General features: G+C 37.9%; 3 protein-coding genes across 3 annotated transcripts; all 3 read left to right on the forward strand.

Annotated features, from left to right (window-relative positions):
- LOC113165237 (extracellular calcium-sensing receptor-like) lies at nucleotides 1-4,110 on the forward strand. Its single transcript, XM_026364623.1, has 9 exons — nucleotides 1-125; nucleotides 376-670; nucleotides 806-892; nucleotides 1,115-1,384; nucleotides 1,779-1,985; nucleotides 2,089-2,364; nucleotides 2,679-2,906; nucleotides 2,995-3,118; nucleotides 3,200-4,110. Exons 1-9 carry the CDS (start codon nucleotides 16-18, stop codon nucleotides 4,108-4,110), a joined length of 2,508 nt encoding a protein of 835 aa, XP_026220408.1. The 5' UTR covers nucleotides 1-15.
- Nucleotides 4,111-5,656: 1,546 nt separating this feature from the next.
- Nucleotides 5,657-10,318, forward strand: LOC113172432 (extracellular calcium-sensing receptor-like). The gene is made up of 9 exons (XM_026375402.1): nucleotides 5,657-5,844; nucleotides 6,117-6,411; nucleotides 6,570-6,656; nucleotides 6,887-7,156; nucleotides 7,506-7,712; nucleotides 7,799-8,074; nucleotides 8,386-8,613; nucleotides 8,699-8,822; nucleotides 9,405-10,318. The coding sequence occupies exons 1-9, from the start codon at nucleotides 5,735-5,737 to the stop codon at nucleotides 10,316-10,318; spliced, it is 2,511 nt and encodes an 836-aa protein (XP_026231187.1). The 5' UTR covers nucleotides 5,657-5,734.
- A 3,656-nt stretch (nucleotides 10,319-13,974) lies between these two features.
- Nucleotides 13,975-21,181, forward strand: LOC113172442 (extracellular calcium-sensing receptor-like). The gene is made up of 9 exons (XM_026375413.1): nucleotides 13,975-14,147; nucleotides 14,333-14,627; nucleotides 14,779-14,865; nucleotides 15,044-15,313; nucleotides 16,368-16,568; nucleotides 16,649-16,924; nucleotides 17,124-17,351; nucleotides 18,808-18,931; nucleotides 20,274-21,181. Exons 1-9 carry the CDS (start codon nucleotides 14,038-14,040, stop codon nucleotides 21,179-21,181), a joined length of 2,499 nt encoding a protein of 832 aa, XP_026231198.1. The 5' UTR covers nucleotides 13,975-14,037.
- The last annotated feature ends 1,615 nt before the right edge of the window (nucleotides 21,182-22,796 follow it).

Here is a 22,796-nt window from a genome sequence, read left to right on the forward strand (position 1 = left end):
TTTAATTTTAATGAAATGCATCGGCCTGGTGATGTAATTTTAGGTGGGCTGTTTGAAGTACACTACACTTCTGTCTTCCCTGATCGGACATTTACATCAGAGCCACAACAGCCCATCTGCAAGGGGTGAGTTTGTCAAACTGCAGCTCACTGCAGGGAAATATTGATGCTGTTTGCCTGAGGTGTTGTGGTAATAAAGAAAATGCTACTGAGCTGACATGACAAATGAGTAATAAATATAACTTCATGCCAGTTTTAGCAACATTTTTTAAATAACTAACACAGAAATAATATGTTCATTATTATTTAGATATGTCCACCTATTACGACTGTCATATCATTTTTTAATGATTAACAGTGATGTTTTGTGTTTTAGTTTTGACACCCTAGGCTTCAGACATGCTGTTACCATGGCCTTTGCTATTGAGGAGATCAACAACAACTCCAACCTACTGCCTAATGTAACCTTGGGATATACTCTTTATGACAACTGTGGTGCACTTGTTATAGGGTTCAGTGCCGCACTGTCACTGACCAGTGGTCGAGATGAGCAGTTTCTCCTTCAGGAGAACTGTTTAGGCACCCCTCCAGTCCTGGGGATTGTGGGTGATCACTATTCAACATTTTCTATTGCCATGTCTAACGTGCTAAGTTTATACAGAATGCCTATTGTAAGTGTCTTACTGAATTCTTCTTCTTTATCTAATTGTAACATTGTTGGTACAGTAGGAATTATAAATAATTTTGACTGGACGTGACTTGCAATATATTAATACTTTGAGTACATTTTATATATTTCTTCATAGGTTAGTTATTATGCAACATGTTCCTGTTTGACTGATAGACAACGGTTCCCATCCTTCTTCAGAACAATACCAAGTGATGCTTTCCAGGTGGGACACTGTCAACAGCATTAAGAACTCAAAAGCAGTTTCGAGGACAGAACAGCATGCGTGTTGCCCCCAGGGAAACACTTTCTTAACTGCTTTCAGAATATAATTTACTGGTGACTGTGATTCCATTGTGAAACATATGTAAACAAATGAAGTTTATATCTTTTAAAATAATGTTTAAACAATTCTATCCTTCTAATCCTTTCATTTTTGCATATTTAGGTGCGTGCTATGATTCAGATTCTAAAACACTTCAGCTGGACCTGGGTTGGCCTTCTGGTTAGTGATGATGATTATGGACTCCATGTTGCCCGGTCCTTTCAATCTGGCCTTCCTCAGTCTGGTGGAGGCTGCTTGGCCTACCTGCAGGTGCTGCCTTGGGACAATGACCCAAATGAACTCAGGAGGATTGTACATTTGATGAAGACTTCAACAGCTCGTGTGGTCATGGTGTTTGCACATGAAATCCACATGATTCAACTTATGGAAGAGGTTGTAATTAAAACTTACTTTAGAGTTACATGAAAAAAAAAAAAGTATTATATATATATAAGTCATTTCTTTGCCAGCAGCAAAGTTCAGTGACCAAAGATCCCTGCAAGATAATTATCAGGTCAATGTTTCAAAGGTCAAAGATAATTTTACCGGTGCACTGTATACTGCTGCAGCATACATTTGTTGGTTTCTGTACTAGAATGATGTCAATACAAAGTCAGCAGCAAACAGATACCTGACATTAACCTTTGTTGAATTACTGTTACTTTTTAGTCTATGAACTTTACTGGCTGCCAACTGTTGAACAGTGGTGAACATATTTATTCTTTGCGGTTGTATGGCAGCCATTGGCACAGACTATACACCTTACGACTGGATTGGTAATATATAGGTGGTGAGGCAGAATGTGACAGGCCTGCAGTGGATCGCAAGTGAAACCTGGACAGCAACTTCTGTGCTCCAGACCCCCCGCCTCATGCCATACCTAAGCGGCACACTGGGCATTGCTATCCGTCGAGGAGAAATACCAGGTCTTAGAGAATTTCTGTTACAAATACGTCCTGACCAAAGTGTCAACAACAGCAATGGAAATAGTTTGGTAAAAGTTTGATTCTCATTTCTCTCTCTTTTTAATTAAATCTAAAACTGGTTAAATTATGTATTATAATTTAAGGTATGTATATGTTTTAAATTTATTTCAGGTGAAACAGTTTTGGGAACACACATTTCAGTGTAGCTTTGCACCACCTCCAGCAGGTTGGGTGGAAGCTGGTGGAGCACTGTGCACTGGGGATGAAGATCTACACAATGCAGAGAAAGAGTTTTTGGACATTTCAAATCTTCGGCCAGAGTATAATGTTTACAAGGCTGTGTATGCTCTGGCATATGCCCTAGATAGCATACTGAAATGTGAGCCAGGGAGAGGACCTTTCAGCGAGCACAGTTGTGCTACTTTGAAAAGATTGGAGCCATGGCAGGTGTGATATCACTTTAAAATCCACCTGTTTATATTTTGAATACAGGTGCTACACTATAAGGTACTTCATGTATATAGTTTTGTGAGTATAGAATAGTGAAATAATTTGATAATGTACAAAAGTAAAATATTTATTTAAGATAAAACACTCTTCACAAATGTTTTGGGACTTTGACAACTAATGACCTTAATTTAAGTTTCAGAATGTCTCTCTGCTTAAAGATTTTATTGCGGATCATTTAAAATGTAGGATGGTTTTAGGTTCTTCCGTACTCCTCCTTTTTTAATTCAGTTTGTTTTTGTTTCCCATTCTAGCTTGTACATTATTTGAAAGAGGTCAGCTTCACCACATCATTCGGTGATCAAGTATCATTTGATGAGAACGGTGATGTCTTACCAATTTATGATATCATGAACTGGTGGTGGCTCCCTGATGGAAGTACTCAAGTCCAGAATGTGGGTGAGGTTAAGAGGTCGGCTTCCAAAGGTGAAGAACTCACAATTTATGAAGAAAAAATCTTCTGGAACTTTCATTTAAACAAGGTTATTACTACTTGATCAGAAATGTCTTCTTTTTTGACAACTAATTGTAGCAAAGTGTAGTAAAATGACTTTACTTTTCTCTCTACAGCCCCCTCAGTCAGTGTGCAGTGAGAGCTGTCCTCCTGGGACCCGTATGGCCAGAAAAAAGGGGCAGCCTGTCTGCTGTTTTGACTGCATTCCTTGTTCTGAGGGAAAGATCAGCAATATGACTGGTTGGTTTTTTTGTTTCAGTATATGTACTGCTAACATTATATGCATAATAAGTATGTTTGAATACCATCTTCTTTTGTCAGACTCCATGGAGTGCACAAGGTGTCCAGAGGATTTTTGGTCCAGTCCTCAGCGTGACCACTGTGTTCCTAAGAAAACTGAGTTCCTCTCCTACTATGAACCTCTGGGTATCTGCTTGACAACAACCTCATTGCTGGGCACATTTATTTGTGCTGTTGTTCTGGGCATTTTCACGTACCATCGTAGTACACCCATGGTACGTGCCAACAATTCAGAACTGAGTTTTCTTATATTGGTGTCACTTAAATTGTGCTTTCTCTGTTCACTACTGTTTATCGGTCAACCCAGACTGTGGACGTGCCAGCTGAGACATGCAGCATTTGGAATCAGCTTTGTTCTTTGTGTCTCATGTATTCTGGTGAAAACCATGGTAGTTGTAGTTGTGTTCAAGGCCTCAAAGCCAGGAGGTGGAGCCATTCTGAAGTGGTTTGGTGCTGTGCAGCAGAGAGGGACAGTGCTAGTTCTTACTTGCATTCAGGCAGCAATATGCACTGCATGGATTGTCTCTGCCTCACCAGCTCCTCATAAAAACACTCAATACCACAATGACAAAATCATTTATGAGTGTGTAGTTGGCTCCACAGTTGGTTTTGCAGTGTTATTGGGTTACATTGGCTTATTGGCCATTGTCAGTTTCATGTTAGCTTTTCTGGCAAGAAATCTTCCAGACAACTTCAATGAGGCCAAACTCATCACTTTCAGCATGTTGATCTTCTGTGCTGTGTGGGTGGCATTTGTTCCTGCTTATGTCAACTCCCCAGGAAAATATGCAGATGCTGTGGAGGTATTTGCCATCCTGGCATCAAGCTTTGGCCTCTTGGCGGCATTGTTTGGACCTAAATGTTACATAATTCTAATGAGACCAGAGAGAAACACAAAGAAAGCAATCATGGGCCGTGGCATCAAGACCTAAAACCACATTGAATTTATCAGATTATCAATGTATATTTCTTAGTTTCATTCATTTATTTGTGATCATCAGTCTTAATGTAGAGCCAATAATGGCATACTAATTAAGTTTACTGACAATATTTGCATGTAAATGATTTTCAATGTTCATTATTTGAAAGACAAACATTTCCTAAATAAATAAAAAAATCCAACAATAGTGGATATCTATCTATCTCATATATTCCAATATACCGGGTTTGGCTTCACCACATATTTTGCCAGAAGTTTCACTTGTCCACAGGGTCGAAGGTGGATTCTGGTGGTCAAAGGTTACCATGACTGTAATGATATGACAGGAACTTCTAAACACCAGGGCCATCTCATCTATTTACCCCATGCCTGTGGACATCATCACAGGAATGAGCATTTGCTCAAGTTTGGCACAATTGTCCAGTTTGAGATGATGGTCAACTGATTTAGTTATGGTCCCAAGGAAGTTTTATGAAGAAGGTGAAACTGCATGTTGCTTAGCTTCATAAAGCTAAAGTAGGTAATGACCTAGCATATTTAGTTAACATCACACAGGAGCTCAGCACACTCAAACCAACCTATACAACTAACATTATAGAAAAACCCAGCTCATTGAAAACCTCTGCCACATCCTGACAGGTAAGACTGAGTTCAGTAGTTATTGGTATGTTGCTGCCACAAAAATGCTACAACATGAATTGGACCAGTCTAACTTATCAAGATAAACCTTTAATGAATTATCAAAAGTAAGAATTAACAGACAGTTGATGCAATGTGTATTGGTGCAATACCAGCTCCAGCATCTGTGAGCTGATTATCTTTAGACAGTCTCAGTCATCCAGATCACCGTTACCCCAAATGTACTCCCACCAGGCCCATCTTGAGTTCTAATTCTATACACAACCATACAATTAAAATATGTAAAATTATTTAATTGATGACACTTTTCATGTTCTGCCATCTATCCACATGTTGAGTCAGTAACTCGTGTGACAGTATGAACAGCAGACTTGCTTTAGGAGAGCTGATAGGAGAGCAGTGTAAGTGGGTGAAAGTAATGTCTTAAACGACCTTCTTTGTTTAGTTATGGTTAGTCCAGTTTGACATACTTGTCTTTCAAATGCAGATGGGCTGCTGAGTCTTGGCCTGAAACACTTGTTTTGTTTCTGTGCATTATCTAGTGCAATGAACTGCTTACATGACATGGCTGCTGGTTAGACTACAGGATTTGCAGAAGCAAATTCATTTAAGCTTGTATTTTCACCACTGCATAAATAGGGTATAGTACTAGTAATTCAGATTTTAAAACAAAGATCTGCCTCAGCACAAAATCACTCTGGAATGAAATGCATTTTAGGTCCTGCCCCTACTACTGCTACTTCCCCTGTGATGGGTTGTGTACAAAATTAAACAATACTGCAAGTCAATAAAAGGTGGGGACATAGTGATGAAACGTAAGGGCTACACTCCAAGGAGAAATAAATGGAAGGAAAGTCATGTGGGCTTTTTTAGATCCCCACTTGCTTTGGCTCATATTCTGTTCTGTTTCCTCTGCTGTATCCTCCCCTGTTTATCCCTATTCCTGCCAGTTACAGGGACAGTTTCATCTAAATGGGATGCACAAGGCTGGAGATGTGATTATGGGTGGCCTCTTTGAAATGAACTTCTTTGCTGTGTTTTCTGACCTGTCCTTTACCTCAGAGCCACAACAGCCTACCTGCCATGGGTGAGTCTCTTGGGAAATCAGCTAAAAGCTCAAACTGCAGAAAATCAGTGCCACTGATTATCAGCTCATGCTTTGAAAGAACTGTGTATCTATGTGATTTTTAAACATATTTATTTTATTATTGTATTTTATTCATTAAATCGTTATTATCACTGTTGTGCTTTGAAGAGGCTTCACTATTTGCTACATGTGTCATTGTCTGTTCAGGTTGGCACAGTTACTGTATACATATTTTTTTCTTTACTAAACAGAGTTTTTTTTTTTTGTGTTAGGTTTGATGTTATAGGATTTCGGCTGGCACAGACCATGGCATTTGCTATTGATGAGATCAACAGAAACTCCAACCTGCTGCCCAATGTGACTTTGGGATACAGTCTGTATGATAATTGCAATGTACTAGGAATTGGATTCCGTGCATCACTGTCTCTGGCCAGTGGTCAAGAAAAGCAAATAATATTACACGAGACTTGTGTAGGAATGCCTCCTGTCCTGGGGATTGTGGGTGAATCTTCCTCTACACGTTCTATTGCTATTTCCACTGTCTTAGGTTTGTACAGAGTACCTATGGTAAGTCTTCCTCCTTAGTATCAGATTTTTTGATCACTTTGGTTTTATTTCAAATTCAAACAGTCCTATTTAATTACAAAGTAGCCCACTGTGTAGATACCAGGTAAAGACTTGTAATGTTTTTTGGGAATGAACGGTCTGTGTTTTTACTCAACTAGGTGAGTTATATTTCCACATGTTCCTGTCTGAGTCACAGACAAAAGTTTCCGTCCTTCTTCAGAACAATCCCAAGTGATGCCTTTCAGGTGAAACCTTTCTGTTAAAATAGAAATGTAGAAACTACGGTGTGTAAAAAAATGTAACAATTCACAGTGTTTTGTATTTTAATAACTACATTCTTTATGTACTTGATAGAATTGAATGGTCTCAAGGCTAAACCTTACAAGCTTAAAGGCATGCTGTGGAATCAGTTTTGCAGCTTGTCCAGTAATTATTATAGCATGTGCACTAATCCCTCCACTCTTTATCCACTTAGGTGCGTGCTGTGATTCAGATTTTGAAACGCTTTGAATGGACATGGGTGGGGCTACTTGTCAGTGATGATGACTATGGTGTACACGTTGCCCGTTCTTTTCTGTCTGACCTGAATCAGTCTGGTGGAGGATGTCTGGCATACTTAGAGGTTTTGCCATGGGGTGAAGACCTTATTGAATTGAAGAGGATTGTGGATGTGATGAGGAAATCCACAGCTCGTGTTGTCATCGTGTTTGCACATGAGAGTCATATGATTAACATCATGGAAGAGGTTAGAATTAAAATACACCTTAATTCCAGATAAATATAATTATACTAAATATATAATTTAACTTAATGTCTGTCAAAAAAAATTACAATATCAAATAAGCCTAAAAGCAACAAACTGACAATTACTTGCATCGGTCAAAACCTTTCGTTATAAGCACAGCCTAAAAGTTGGATCACTTACTCAATCAGCAATTATCAAGCCCTGATGTGATGATATGCAAAACTGTCCTAATCACACCATGTAAAACACAAGACTGCATCTATGTGAAAGAGTTAAACTAGAACTGACTGTGTAAAAAGACACTTTGTGAAACAACAGAATAAATGTAAATATTGAGTATAATAAACAGGTGGTGAGGCAGAATGTAACAGGGCTGCAGTGGATTGCCAGTGAAGCTTGGACATCAGCTGCTGTGCTTCAGACTCCCCGTCTCATGCCGTACCTGGGTGGCACACTGGGCATTGCTATACGTCGTGGAGAAATACCTGGACTCAGAGACTTTCTGGTGCAAATACGTCCTGACCTGCACCAAAACAGTACCTATGGAAAGAGCTTGGTAAGTTTTTAACCATGTAATTTGATGCAGTATTTGTGAAAAGAAATTGTCATTGTCTGTAACAGGTGGTTTTGAATACATTTTAGGTAAATCAGTTTTGGGAACACACATTTGAGTGTAGATTTTCACCACCTCCAGCAGGTTGGCTGGAAGCTGGTGGAGCACTATGCACTGGACAAGAAGATCTAGAGAAAGTGGAAACTGAGTTCTTGGATATTTCAAACCTTCGGCCAGAGTATAATGTTTACAAGGCTGTGTATTCTCTGGCGTATGCCCTTCATGACATGCTGCAGTGTGAACCAGGGCGAGGGCCTTTCAGCAATCACAGCTGTGGCAGTTTGCAAAGGTTGGAGCCATGGCAGGTGTGATTTTAATTTGTACTGCAACTGTTTATATGACTAAATATTGTGTTTCTTATGGGGCAGTATTTTGGCCAATAAATGTTATTAAACATTTTTATATATAACATATTAAGTATGAAATATTCAAGATTTCTGACTGCATCATGTCACTAGATATATGGAATAATCAGCAGTCACTTCACATTGGGCAAAATGCATTATTAGAACTTAGTATGCAGTTTTATTATTGAACATAAGGTACCACTGTATTTACCATGGTCACTAAATAGAGATTTTTTGTTCTTCTCTGTCCCATGTTTTGATTGTCATAGCTTGTCCATTATTTGGAAAAGGTCAACTTTACCACATCATTTGGTGATCAAGTATCATTTGATGAGAATGGTGATGCTTTACCAATCTATGATATCATGAACTGGCAGTGGCTCCCTGACAGAAGAACTAAAGTTCAGAATGTGGGGGTAGTTAAGAAATCACCCTTTAAAGATGAAGAAGTCACACTTTATGAAGACAAAATCTTCTGGAATGCTGAATCCAAAAAAGTTACTTGGCTCATATTTTTGACGCTAAACATTTAATTGAAGAAGTTTATAGTATTGCAGAATAATATTTTTTATCTCCCTATAGCCACCTCGATCAGTGTGCAGTGAGAGCTGTCCCCCAGGTACCCGCTTGGCCCAAAAGAAGGGGGAACCTGTCTGCTGTTTTGACTGCATCCTTTGTTCTCAGGGAAAGATCAGCAATAAGACTGGTTGGCATTCAGTTTTTGTTTTTTTTATTATGCCAGTTTGAATATGTGATATATATACACATGTAGAATGAGTTCCAAAAGCCTGAGACGCATAGAAAATTGGATACCCAGTAAGATATGCCATATAAATTAAAGAAAATTTTTTAACATTTCCACAATTTCAGCACAAGTCTGTAGCACTGATGACTTAACTTCTTTGTAAAAATTTTCTTCATTACTTGTATACCCTCCATTGAAGAACACTGTCAAATGATAACCAAGTGGGTGTACCATCTACTTATCAGAGGTAGATCCAGTTTCTACAAAGTGTTTTAGATTGTAATGCACTGCCCTTAGAAGCCATAACTAATCTAAGTTATGTCCTTCAATGGAAGGGTTACAACTCAAGGAGGTCTGGTCTTCTTATAGTTCCTACATAGAAATAGCGCAAAATTAATTAAGTATTTTGTCTCAACTTGTTTTGTCTCCAAATCTTCAAACCTATCGATTTCTAGGTTTACTGTAACGGAAAATATCAGTTTATGATGTGGTCTTCAGCATTTAGAATCTACTGCATTTCCTCAACATCCCTGTTTTTTATAGACTCTATGGAGTGCACCAGTTGTCCTGAGGACTCCTGGTCCAGTCCCCAGCGTGACCAATGTGTACCTAAGAAAACTGAGTTCCTCTCCTACCATGAGCCTCTGGGTATCTGCTTGACAACCGCCTCAATATTGGGCACATTTATCTGTGCAGCTGTACTGGGGATTTTCATCTATCATCGCCAAACACCTATAGTACGCGCCAACAACTCAGAACTGAGTTTCCAGCTATTGCTGTCACTTAAACTGTGTTTCCTCTGCTCACTGCTGTTTATCGGACGACCCAGACTGTGGACGTGCCAGCTAAGACATGCAGCATTTGGGATCAGCTTTGTTCTTTGTGTCTCATGCATTCTAGTAAAAACCATTGTGGTTTTAGCTGTATTCAAGGCCTCAAAGCCAGGAGGGGGAGCCAGTCTGAAGTGGTTTGGTGCTGTGCAGCAGAGAGGGACAGTTATGGGTCTTACTTGTGTTCAAGCTGCAATCTGCACTGCCTGGATTGTCTCTGCTTCACCAGTTCCATATAAAAACACTCAATATCACAATGACAAAATAGTTTATGAGTGTGTAGTTGGCTCCACAGTTGGTTTTTCTGTATTACTGGGTTACATCGGTGTACTGGCTATCCTCAGTTTTCTGTTAGCATTTCTAGCTCGGAATCTTCCAGACAGTTTTAATGAGGCCAAACTCATCACTTTCAGCATGCTGATCTTCTGTGCTGTGTGGGTGGCTTTTGTCCCTGCTTATGTCAGCTCCCCAGGTAAATATGCAGATGCTGTGGAGGTATTTGCTATATTGGCCTCAAGCTTTGGTCTCTTAGTTGCACTGTTTGGACCTAAATGTTACATTATCCTGATAAGACCAGAGAGGAACACAAAAAAGGCAATCATGGGTCGAGGCAGCACAAATAAATAAATAATAATTTACAAGATCCCAAATGATCACAGAGATGTGTTTTTTTTCCTTTTTCTCTGATATGATAAAAATAAACTTACTAGGTGACATGAGATAAAATAAATAAATTAAATAACAAATTAATTAATTCATGGCTAATGGTTTAGTAATAGTACACAAAGTATCTAATTGTGTTGAGATTAGAGGATCTTCTCATGGTTAAATTCTATGTACACACATCCATTTCATTCGTATTAAGCTTACTTTGTGCATGTAAAAAAAAGGTTAACTTCCTCCTATATCAAAGTAATAATTAATATGGCTATCAGAGGGTCATAGGACCAGTGTTTGAAAGAACTGAGCTGCAGGTTTATTAAACTGTAAAATGCCTACATGAATTTATCTGAAGGTCTTTGACTCAATACATCTGAATACTGCTACGCTGTTGGACAGGATACTGGTCAATATTTACTTAAATTATCTTTGTGAACCCGCTTGTGGGCTACTGTCCAAAATGTACCTAAGCATGTTTAAAATTTCACTTGTACCATCACAATAAAACAGAACCTTTGTGTACCTTATCTGTTCCATGGAATTTGCACTTTTTGGAACAAGTATTTGTCTTTGGTAATTTTGTTTATATTGGTTTAAAATGTGTGTGCAGCACAGCAATTGTGTTATTTTTACTCGCCTGCTGTAAAATCTGTCACTGCCAATCTGAAGCCTAATCAAAAAAATGTACCTGCACCTTAACATCAACTTCTTGCAGCTATAGAGCCTTTGGAGCAATTTTCAGTGATTGTGTTGACCCTCCTCATACTAAATCTGAAGCAGTACCCATCATGTGTGCAGCTAGTTGGTTTACTAAAGCCATTTCCCTATGTTATATTATAGCTGGGGCAGTTTGGGCTCCCAAGGATTGTTCAGACTCTCCAAGAGTCAATTTTAATGTCCTGTTTCATTTCTCAGATGCTCTGTTCCGCATTGCACAGCATCAACTTACCCTCCAGAACTCAAGGGAGCTCTAGAGAGAACATAGTGCACTGAAACCTTTTGTAAAACTGATTGTGAAGCCTAACTTGATTACGTGGTTATCTGCAGCTTATCTAGGTCCTAGCATGAAAATCAGTTGGCAGATGTATTTAGAAAGTTAGCTGATGCTAACTTGACCTTAACCCTCGTCATATGTGAATTTGGACAGGCTATGTTACCTACAGGGAAGTTGTTGGAGATGGAAAAGTTTGTTAGAGCATTGTAGTAGAGGCTATTTATAGCTGTAGTGGTGCTGGGGTTGTGAGCTGAAGCATTTTCTCAGTATGTCAGGATATTATAGGGGTTTCAGTAAAAGCTTTACCACTGTTGCTGCTCCTTTAACTGCCCTGCTTAGTACAAGGGATTGTGTTTGTCTGTTCAGATACATACCATGCCTTTCAAAAATCTTAAAATCGCTGTTCGCTCTCCTGTTCTTGCTGCTCCGGATTTTGATAGGCCCTTCAAGGTGACCATTGATGCCACTGATGATGGTGCTGAAACTGTTCTCCTCCAAGAGGAGCCATTATGGGTTCAGCACTCAGCACACCAGTCTTGCAAGTAATCTGGAATTCTTCCACCATCCTCATTGATTTGTGACACTGGGAATCTGATGTTTAAAAACTCTGCCAACTCCTTCCCATTCATCTTCCCTGCAGCCAAGTTATCAGCCACCTTACCTTGACCCTTAGTTTGTTTGTTTATTTCTATTTTACTTGCAATAAAAATTTGTTGGGTTCAGTTCAGTTCATCTTTTTATTTAATGTGGACATCACATATACATTGGACAACCAGATGTATTGCTTAGTTGTGTTAGCACATGTGCTAATTTTCAACACCAGTCCAAAGAGGGCTGTTAGAAAAGATAGATTACAAAATACAAAATAACATTTTAAAATGTAAGACAAATACTACAAATACAAGTAATTAATTAACAGTACAGCACAGTGCAAACATGTTAAAACCTTTTTTATGTATATTCACTTGGTTTCTCTGTAGATTCTCTTGAGGGAGAGTTGTTAGTTGTAGTTTATACCTTATATGTGTTTGTTAATGCATTTGGGAACAACTATACTACACTACGCAATATATCAGGTTTTAATTACACCAATGTGCCAACAAAAAAATTAATTGCCAGCTGAGTGCAGTGGTTAACAAAATAAATTAACGTATTTCACCTCACTAGGCATAAATAGCTGGATGCAGCTCTACAAACAGAACATAAAAGACTATGCCCAGTTGCAATTATAATCGCACTCCAATTGTCAGATTGCATGTATCTTACAACTGGTAGGGTTTGAAAGAGGCCATCTTCAACAGTTTGGGAGCAACAGCTAATTCCTGGGAGAGTTTCATCACCTGCAACTGGATGCAAAATATATTTTCTTCTCCTACTGATGCAATCATAGCAATATGTGGTTTCATCCAGATATCGTACCAAACATATCATGTCAACCACTGTTTTACAGGAAAACAAAAAAAGATTTCAGCACTCTTTGTTAATATTACAGTTTTTTTAAACTAATATTATAGTAAATATTAGTTTTTTTTACTGCAGTTGAATTGTTTTTAACCCAACATATAGTGTAGTCTGTTCCATATATCTATGAACAGTGACACAGTTTTCATTATTTTGGCCTTGTGCCAACCTTAATGATTTGAAAGGAAACTGTCAATATCTTTTCTCACACATTTAGCTAATTTATTGATCCCATGTGGCACTACTACTGGGTGTCTGCGTCTTGTTCAAAGATATTTTTACTTGTGGCTTCAAGCCAATATACCAATGCATTCACAGTGCCTGCTTTGAAAGTGGAGTGACAGCTTTAATTTGGTCAAAATATTGTAAGAACTGTGTAAGATTTACAGCTTATTTAATATTCCATAAGGCAAATGTATATCTGAAGATTCTGTATCCAGGATCATATTTGAACATGTAGCTCTCTTCACATTGTATTATTTGAAGAATCAAAGCAGTGGCTCAGATCAGTATGGAGTACTGTACAGTATGGATCAGGCTGCGTATCTCAGCATGAATCTGACCAGAGCCTAAGAAAGTGCTAGCTCAAATGGACAAGCATATTGTATTTCATGTCAAAACCCAGAATTAAAAGAACTTAAATGGGGAAAAATACATTTTTCTAAAATATTTACTAATAGGCAGATGCAGCATGTGTGTAACATGTTTTAAACTCTAAGTATCATTGTAGGATATTGCATGTAATACTAAACCTAAACGATACACGCAGGTATTTTTGTTGTATTTTGGTGAGCAGCGGTGCCAAGTTTGTGGCACCAACAATAGTATGATACTATACTATTTAAAGATGATAAACAATTGAACTTCCACTTAATAACAAGATTGTGACCAAGATCAAATTTGATCTTTGAAATAGTGCAGACATTAATTCTGCCTCAGTACAAACCATTATTTTCAAATGAATGTATGTCTGGCCCTGCCCCTACTTCTTTTTCGACCCTGAGGGGTGGTGTACAACATTAAACAATACTGCAAGTCAATAAAAGGAGTTGACATAGAACGAAACCTAAATTCTACACTGTGAACAAAGACAAATTGGAGGAAAGTCATGTGGGCATTTTTAGTTGCCCGCTTGCTCTTGTTCATGCTTTTCTATACTCACCTTTCCTCTGCTGGGTCCTCCAGTCTTTATTCTTCCTGCCGGTTACAGGGGAAATTCCAGCTAAATGGGATGCATAAGGATGGAGATGTGATTCTAGGTGGGCTGTTTCAAATTCACTTCTTTTCAACATACCCTGACCTGTCTTTTAACTCAGAGCCACAACACCCCACCTGCCATGGGTGAGTCTGTCAGGGAAGATCAAATGCACTGATAAGTATTATTCTGATGAAATTGTAATTTATATTCATGTAATTTGATACATGTTTTTTATTTATTTGTATAGCAGAGTGACTTGATTTATTCTTTCATTTAATAATTATTTTTGTTGTATTTTTCAGTACAGAAGAGTTGTATTTTGTGTTAGTTTTGATGTTCTAGGATTCAGACAAGCCCAGACCATGGCTTTTGCTATTAATGAGATCAACAGAAACTCCAACCTGCTGCCTAATGTGACTCTGGGATACAGTCTGTATGATAACTGCCTCCAGCTGGGAATTGGATTTCGTGCAGCTTTGGCATTAGTCAGTGGTCAAGAGGAGCAAGTTGATTTACCTGAAACCTGTGTAGGAACCCCTCCAGTACTAGGGATTGTGGGTGATTCATCATCAACACGTTGTATTGCCATCTCCTCTGTCTTAGGTTTGTACAGAGTACCCATGGTGAGTTTTACTATGTATTATCTATTCATTATTTTATATCATTATGATTTCTTATCATAAACAAACAAGGAGCAGCCAAACTTACAAAGCTGACAGATCTTGTAAAGGCTTTGAATGTTTTTTCAGTATGCACAGTCTGTGTTTTTTACAGGTGAGTTATTTTGCCACATGTTCCTGCCTGAGTGACCGTCAAAAGTTTCCATCCTTCTTTAGGACAATTCCAAGTGATGCTTTTCAGGTAAAACTTCAAAAATGAATCTGCATAAAATAAGGTAGTTTGTAGTACAATGAAAAATGTTTTTCTTTATTCCTCACAGTCTCACTGAGGGAGTTTAAACAAGAATAATTAAGTATTGTCCTCTGTGGAACCAGTTTAGCAGGTTTTCCAGTAAACCCCCCACTCTCTATTTACTTAGGTGCGTGCTGTGATTCAGATTTTAAAACGCTTTGGCTGGACTTGGGCAGGTCTGCTCATCAGTGATGATGATTATGGACTTAATGCTGCCCGCTCCTTTCAGTCTGATCTGAGTCAGTCTGGTGCAGGTTGTCTGGCCTATTTAGAGATTTTGCCGTGGGGTGAAGACCCAGATGAACTAAGGAGAATTGTGGATGTGATGAAGAAATCCACAGCTCGTGTAGTTATTGTGTTTGCACATGAGAGTCACATGATCAACATCATGGAAGAGGTTAGAGTGTAATTTCATATGATTATATGTATATATAGTTTAATGATTTTTTTAACTAAATCATTACAGTAACACAAATACTTAAATACGAAAGATACTTGATTAAATCATTCACTGTGTTGAACAAATGTTTGCATCTATGTAACAATGACTAAGGGAAGATATTGACTGACTGTGTAGACAAGATAGAATAGACACTTCAGCAGTAACATGAAGGCTATCGTCCTATATGTTTTTACAATGCAGAGATGTAGTACAAAAACTTAACACTCAAGCAGATAAGGTACCGGTAAGATAACCAAAAAACAGCAGGTTCAGCAGATTAATTTGAGAAACTTTCAAAGTTAAACATTAAGAATTCAATTGTATTGGAGATGGAGTTCATTTTTTTATAATCTGCAAAAAAATAAAAAAAGAATCTGCAGTAGCTACAGCTCTCTAAATATAGTAGTGTAAAAAATATCTTCCTCTTACCTGTAGTGGAATAAAAGTAACATTATGTAAATCATCCAGTATAGTACAACTATTTTTGGTTTAGATTTACTTATGTACTGTATTTGTGTATATATTTAATCACTTAATTACTACCTCATATTGTTACTCCATTACTGTACCAACCTTCTACTGTTTCCTATTGCTTTGCATGTCCCTGCATGCATCAGTTTTAGGAATGCTTATTTTGCTACTTTTGTCTTAATGGTATACTGTCTTTTCCCTGTGATTTTGACCATGACTTCTTTGTTTCATGATATGCAGAGGACTGCAACTGAAAATCTTTGTACAGTGTAATGTTTGTCAAATTGAAAGATTTTATTTCATTATTTACAAAAAGGACAAGCCTAAATTTGACTAAAATCTAACCCTAACCCTAACGTCTTGCCGTCTAACATCTAAGTCTTTATTATATAATGAATTTATGATTATGATTATGATTATGATTATGATGATGATGATGATGATGATGATGATTATTATTGTTGTTGTTGTTGTTGTTGTTGTTGTTGTTGTTGTTGTTGTTGTTGTTGTTAAAAATGTGCATGTACATGTTAAACAGGTGGTGAGGCAGAATGTAACAGGGCTGCAGTGGATTGCCAGTGAAGCCTGGACATCAGCTGCTGTGCTTCAGACTCCCCGTCTCATGCCGTACCTGGGTGGCACACTGGGCATTGCTATACGTCGTGGGGAAATTCCTGGACTCAGAGACTTCATGTTACAAATACATCCTGACCTGCATCACAGTTATGAATATAATTTGGTGAGACATCTGTACATTCTGATTTGGTATTTGTAATATGTTGTCATAGATGATAATACACTGTTTTGAATACATTTTAGGTAAATCAGTTTTGGGAACACACATTTGAGTGTAGATTTTCACCACCTCCAGCAGGTTGGCTAGAAGCTGGTGGAGCACTATGCACTGGACAAGAAGATCTAGAGAAAGTGGAAACTGAGTTCTTGGACATTTCAGACCTTCGGTCAGAGTACAATGTTTACAAGGCTGTGTATTCTCTGGCGTATGCCCTTCATGACATGCTGCAGTGTGAATCAGGGCGAAGGCCTTTCAGCAATCACAGCTGTGGCAGTTTGCAAAGGTTGGAGCCATGGCAGGTATGAAATAAATTTATACTGCAACTGTTTTTATAACTAATCTGGTTCTTTAGTATTTATTGCACAGTCACTATAGTCACTATGTTATTTCAGTTTGTGAAATGACTTCACTTAAAATATATATTTTTGATGCATTTTTATTGTTGTTTTTATTGAGTGTTCATCAGGGTTTTTCTGTCTCTTTCCCTTATTGTCATAGCTTGTATATTACTTGGAAAAAGTCAACTTCAGCACACCAGTTGGTGATCAAGTCTTGTTTGATGAGAATGGCGATGCTTTACCAATTTATGATATCATGAACTGGATGTGGCTCCCTGATGGAAGAACTGAAGTTCAGACTGTGGGTGAGGTTAAGAAGTTGCCCCTCAAAGGTGAACAGCTCACACTTGATGAAGACAAAATCTTCTGGAACTTTGAATCTAAAAAGGTTACTTCCGATTTTTCCAATCTTGTCTTTTAAAACTTACATTACTTTGCAACTAAACTGCAAATGTGCTTGTGTTTCTGTTGTACATATAGTGAACACATTATTTGAATGAATGAAACATTAAATTTTTAATGGAAAGTGAGTCATTAGGAGGTGGTTGGGGTCATATAATGCACAGAAGTGACATACTAGAGACCACTGTTCAACTCTAGAGTCAGGTGTCTGGTAGATGAGTCGTGAGCCAACTGGACATCCTAAACTAACAACTTTCTTGTTCAGAGGAAACGTTTCACTAATCATCCAAAAATCTATTTCAGTTTGAGAAAGATTTATAGAAGATGTCAAATGTATCTTTGCTTCTCACCTGACCTGAATAGGTTTGTTAGGAGGGCAATGGAAGGAACAGAAACCCACACAGGTTCCTGTTGTGGATTTCATTATAGCCATATAATCTGCCAGCGTCATAAGCTGAACACCGTCAGAAGAACATTTCAGCTTCCTGATTTCGGGAGTCAGGAAGTTTAAACCAGAGGCTGACCGAATATGCTTGAGCCTGGACACCGCCTATTTCACTTACCAGAGGTGACTTTTACAGACAGAAACATAGCTGTGTCATGGGACACCATAGACAAGCAGCTGGTTTTCCTGGACTGTGTAGTCATCATATTAGCTTATGGCAGCCTAGAAATAGAAATGTACTCACATCACTGCAACACTAGAAAGTATGAGGTCTCTAACCTATTGGATGGCAAACACCCATCCCCACCACCATAAAAGCCAAGAAAAAGGAAGACTGGTTAGGTGAGATGTGAAACCACTCTTGAAGTTAACCTTTAACCTTAAAGTAAAGGTTTCTTGACAACTTTCTTCAGACTTAAGAAGCTACTTGGATAAAAGGTAAAGTGTTCTACTGTAACAAGAAAAACCTCCACTTGCCATGACTCAACTTGCAGACAACCTCACCTGGATGACTGAGAATCTTCACATGACAACATGATCCAGTGTGTGGTTGGGTTTAGGCAAGAAAAGTTAAAAGCTAAGTTTAAAGATTAAAACTTTATAAAAATATCTTTCTCTAACCTTAATCTAGTGCTATGAGTGCCTGAATCCAGCCATAATCTACTTTAATGCTGTAGTCAAACTGGAGGTTGTATAAGATATTTTATCAGAAAAGAAAAATTGTTGTTATAGATTAGAGATTTTGGCAGAAAATAATGATTATATGTTCTGTCTTAACATATTGGCAAATTGTCATTTAACTAACTCATTATGTCAACAGAAAGCAGAATCTGGTTGCGATTGCATTCTTTTCAAAAATTATTTCTGATTGCAGTTCGGTTGTATAGAAATATAGTATATAGGACTCATTTTCCAGATATTTTCTTAGTTTCTATTTCATTATCACACCATAGGTTAAAATATATTATTTATTAATTATTATTTTTCCCTTTCGCAGCCTCCCAGATCAGTGTGTAGTGAAAGCTGTCCACCAGGAACTCGTATGGCCAGAAAGAAGGGGGAGCCTGTGTGCTGCTTCGATTGCATTCCGTGTTCTGAGGGAAAGACCAGCAATAAGACTGGTTGGTGTTTGTTTTTCATTGTAGTGCATATATGATATGCAGATGCAACCTGTTTATACAGTAGGTAAATAAACATATTGCAGAAGTCACTTTTAAGCTTAAGTGTATTACACCCGGCCACATTCTTTATCTATGAAAGTTCTTATCTTTTTTAACCCATCATTTGCATGGATCCATTTGAAAGTGCAAATCCTCTCTGTGTCCTTGTATCTTTCTCATCTTTTGCTGGGGTTCAGTTTGGCAAACCAGCAACAATAAAGCTTGGTACCAGAGCTGCACCTATGTACACATATGCTGCGTACATGATAAACATGTTTGGTCTCAGATTTGGAAAAGAATAGGATGTTGTTGAGGTAAACAAAGGTAAATTTGTATAACATATCTCCCAAATCATAATTGACCATGTTCTGGAGTATATAGCGGGTTAAACCAAATGGCATTGTCAAGTACTCGGGGTGGCCAACTGCTGTGTTGTCATATTATAACCAGGTGGAAGGCATTGCACTGGTCCAGCTTGTTGAAGATTGTGGCCCCCTGAAACAACTCAAAACCAGCGGAAATCAATGAAAATGGGTCCCGGTTCTTTATTGGGATTTGGTTTGGTTCAATGCAAAGTCTATAGTTAGTTGTCATATGCAGTGGCTGCTATGTGTGTTGTTGCTCTGACACCACCAGATCAAACCACAATGTTGTAGTAATGTTTTGGCTGATTTGTGTAATCAGTCACTGTAAAGCTCTCTCCCAGGATGTAGCTGTTTAAACTGTAAATTGGAGTCTGCAGAATCACTGGTCCTATGATATTGTCTCAGTGCAAAACAATTACGCAGTCAGCTTGAGTTGTAAAGTGACACAATGTACAAATCGTCTCTCTGCATATCCAAATTCTGACAGTTTAAATTATAAATTATAGCAATAATTAGATGTGATCAAATAACAACAGTTAACACTGTGCTGTTAATTTTATTTTGTTTTCATTTTCATCTTTATTCACTTGTCACATTTCATTTCCATTTTTTTCCCCAGTGCCCGTACCTGCATTTTCAATAAGAATAATGTTTTTACCTGCTGCAGGTTATTAAAGCCTCACAAAGTTTGAAACAGCATAATAAAATGTAATCCATGACTAAAACATTTACCAAAACTTAACTAAAATTAAAATAAGATTAAAAAAAAAGATGATTTCTGGCAAAATTAACACTGTTAATTAACAACATTATCTTTGCAATACCTTAGTAGAAACTGTTTCTTTTCAAATTAATTTGCATTTTTATGCAAATGTGATTTATATGACTTATAAATATAATATGATTCATGTGTTTAAACACTTTCCCTGTTTTGTCAGACTCCACAGAGTGCACCAGTTGTCCTGAGGATTTTTGGTCCAGCCCCCAGCGTGACCACTGTGTTCCTAAGCAAATAGAGTTTCTCTCCTACAATGAGCCTTTGGGAATCTGCTTGACAACAACCTCATTGTTGGGCACATTTATCTGTGCTGTTGTCTTAGGAATTTTTATCTATCATCGCCAAACACCTATTGTACGTGCCAACAATTCAGAACTGAGTTTCCAGCTATTGCTGTCACTAAAACTATGTTTCTTATGCTCATTGCTGTTTATTGGCCGTCCCAGACCATGGACTTGCCAATTAAGACATGCAGCATTTGGCATCAGCTTTGTTCTTTGTGTCTCATGTATTCTGGTAAAAACCATGGTGGTTCTAGCTATATTCAAGGCCTCCAAGCCAGGAGGTGAAGCCAGCCTGAAGTGGTTTGGTGCTGTGCAGCAGAGAGGGACAGTACTGATTCTCACTTGTGTTCAAGCAACAATCTGCACTGCCTGGATTGTCTCTGCCTCACCAGCTCCTCATAAAAACACTCAATACTACAATGACAAGATAGTTTATGAGTGTGTAGTTGGTTCCACAGTAGGTTTTTCTGTATTACTGGGTTACATTGGTTTACTGGCTGTCCTCAGTTTTCTGTTAGCATTTCTAGCTCGGAATCTTCCAGACAGTTTTAATGAGGCCAAACTCATCACTTTCAGCATGCTGATCTTCTGTGCTGTGTGGGTGGCTTTTGTCCCTGCTTATATCAGCTCACCAGGCAAATATGCAGATGCAGTAGAGGTATTTGCCATCTTGGCTTCAAGTTTTGGCCTCTTAATGGCCCTGTTTGGACCTAAATGTTACATAATCCTACTGAGACCAGAGAGAAACACAAAGAAAGCAATAATGGGTCGAGGCACCAAATAATAAAAAATTGCATACAACACCATCTATATCTTCTACATCTTTACATAATACAAATACAGACAGAAAATATACCAATAATAACAGTAATGTCAGCTTGGTAAAAAATTGCTAATAAAGTGCATATATACAAAGAATATGTTTTCTGTTTTCCTAACACTAGCTTGTACCTTTGATAGCTTTGCACACTCTTAACATTTTCTCAGTCAGCCTCATGATATAATCACCTAGAATGGCTTTCCAAAAATCCAAAAAGGTGCTCCTAGCGGTGTTGAGTACCATCTCAATTGCAGTCAGATTATGTGATTGTGGAGGCCAGGCTATCTGATGCAGCACTCCATCTCCACCCTTTTGTACAAATCGCTCTAACAGAACCTAGAGGAGTGTCTGGGGTGATTGTCCTGGATTGTCCTTGGAAATCAAATGTCATTAGTCATTAGTTACTTTGGACAATATAGAATAGAATAAAATAGAATACATGTTCTGGGTTATTTACACATTTTTGCTGACTAAATAATTCCATATTGGTTCTGTCATAAATTTTAATGTTCAAAATAATAAAACTTCTCTCTTTTATTCTTTTGACTTAGCCATATTTCTACCATGCAATCAAACATGACACCCACAACACCACAGTTTAAATAATCAAGCTTGATTTGATGTACCATGTGTGCTTCAGATGATACCTGATTTGCAAACATGTGCTCTTATGAGGTATTTTATTCAGGGAGTTCTGCCATATTGAAAGTTGCTTTTTGTGTTGAATTTGATGGGACTATTTGTAACATTACTTGTGTTGAGCTATTTAAATAGTTCTTGTTTGATGTTTTTCATTTCAAACAGCTGAAAACTTAGAAATTCTGACAGTAAATTAAAAATGTCACCTGTACTTGTATACTGGCCCCCACTTACAACCCCAACTAATCCAGGTATATGTGGATATATCTGTGCTTACACAGTACTACAGTAACACCTGACTTAAGGTGTTAAGTCAGGTGTGGCCAAGATGCCAAGGCTTATGGCCAACTGTAAATAGGTGGTCAGCAACTCTGTTAGTTTTTTTGTTGAAAAGCTAGCTTTAAAAGCAAAATTGCCTCACTTTGAGCAAACATTTATTCATGTAAGACCTGTGGTCCTGTCCTTGATGAAAGTGTGCAAAAGCAATGCTTTAATCGATGCAGTATTCTTCTACATTTAGGGTAAAGAGGGGTAGAGATTAGTACTGTCACCAAGGCTGAAGGAGTTGTTCATTCATTCAGAAATTAAAGCTCAAAGCCTCCTTATAGGTTCACAAGTTTATTCCTGTAATCATATACATCCTGTTATCATTTAGTTTTTCACTTACAGGAGTGCACATGAGCATGTGTCAACATGTATATGAACCTAAAAAATTATGTTATGTAAATTTCAGTACATCTTAATTACTGGGGTGATAAACCTATCAAATATGGATTGGAAAAGATGCTACCTTTACATTGCAACCTGTGAAATGTTTGTATGTGTGTAATATATGTATAATCTGCCCTAACAAGTATCAAAATGTATTTAAGCCATGCCCCTATCTCAACCAGAGTGGTGTTGTGCAAGATGAACAAATACTATAAGTCTATAAAAGGAG

The sequence above is a fragment of the Anabas testudineus genome, chromosome 13 (genome assembly GCF_900324465.2).
Source record: "Anabas testudineus chromosome 13, fAnaTes1.2, whole genome shotgun sequence".
Classification (NCBI taxonomy): domain Eukaryota; kingdom Metazoa; phylum Chordata; class Actinopteri; order Anabantiformes; family Anabantidae; genus Anabas; species Anabas testudineus.

Bases quoted from the DNA above. Each gene is read 5' to 3' on its own strand.
- LOC113165237 (XM_026364623.1), top strand. From the start codon at position 16: ATGCATCGGCCTGGTGATGTAATTTTAGGTGGGCTGTTTGAAGTACAC. The intron at 2,365-2,678 runs GTGTGATATCAC...TTCCCATTCTAG, and splicing joins AAAGATTGGAGCCATGGCAG to CTTGTACATTATTTGAAAGA. The intron at 3,119-3,199 runs GTTGGTTTTTTT...TTCTTTTGTCAG, and splicing joins AAAGATCAGCAATATGACTG to ACTCCATGGAGTGCACAAGG.
- LOC113172432 (XM_026375402.1), top strand. From the start codon at position 5,735: ATGCACAAGGCTGGAGATGTGATTATGGGTGGCCTCTTTGAAATGAAC. The intron at 7,713-7,798 runs GTAAGTTTTTAA...AATACATTTTAG, and splicing joins GTACCTATGGAAAGAGCTTG to GTAAATCAGTTTTGGGAACA. The intron at 8,823-9,404 runs GTTGGCATTCAG...TGTTTTTTATAG, and splicing joins AAAGATCAGCAATAAGACTG to ACTCTATGGAGTGCACCAGT.
- LOC113172442 (XM_026375413.1), top strand. From the start codon at position 14,038: ATGCATAAGGATGGAGATGTGATTCTAGGTGGGCTGTTTCAAATTCAC. The intron at 14,628-14,778 runs GTGAGTTTTACT...TGTTTTTTACAG, and splicing joins GTTTGTACAGAGTACCCATG to GTGAGTTATTTTGCCACATG. The intron at 15,314-16,367 runs GTTAGAGTGTAA...CATGTTAAACAG, and splicing joins TGATCAACATCATGGAAGAG to GTGGTGAGGCAGAATGTAAC.